This window comes from Myotis brandtii, unplaced genomic scaffold, assembly GCF_000412655.1.
Source record: "Myotis brandtii unplaced genomic scaffold, ASM41265v1 scaffold743, whole genome shotgun sequence".
In the NCBI taxonomy this organism is placed as follows: Eukaryota; Metazoa; Chordata; class Mammalia; order Chiroptera; family Vespertilionidae; genus Myotis; species Myotis brandtii.
The window spans coordinates 1,030,576-1,030,991 of NW_005370960.1; the positions used below are offsets into that span (position 1 = coordinate 1,030,576).

A 416-nucleotide genomic window follows, 5' to 3' on the forward strand; every position below is an offset into this window, starting at 1 on the left:
GAGCACTGGCAACGTTCTATTTTTTTCTTAAATATGTGTTTTTATTGATGTCAGAGTGGACGGGAGAGGAGAGAGGGAGAGAAACATCCATGATGAGAGAGAATCATGGACCGGCGGCCTCCTGGGCATGGAGCCCGCAACCCGGGCCTGTGCCCTGAGCGGAACTGAACCCTGACCTCCTGGTTCATAGGTCGACCCTCAACCACTGAGCCACACCAGCCCGGCTCACCAGTAACGTTCTAAGAACAGGCAAGGCCCGGCCACGCGGCCACTCACCTATGCCGCCCGACGTGCCCAGGCGGATGGCGGTGACGCCCGAGCAGCGGGCGTGGTACAGCAGCTTGAGCACCTCGTGCAGCATGATGGCCATGGAGGGGATGCCCATGCCGTGCTGGCGGGAGGAAGGGGTGTCAGGC

General features: G+C 60.6%; 1 protein-coding gene across 1 annotated transcript in view; it reads right to left on the reverse strand.

Moving 5' to 3' along the window:
• Nucleotides 1–416, reverse strand: part of UPP1 (uridine phosphorylase 1) — a 5,518-nt gene that overhangs the window by 1,309 nt on the left and 3,793 nt on the right. The window contains exon 4 of the mRNA XM_014530521.1: nucleotides 230–391. Coding sequence (XP_014386007.1) covers nucleotides 230–391 — 162 coding nt within the window. The remainder of the gene's footprint in view (nucleotides 1–229; nucleotides 392–416) is intronic.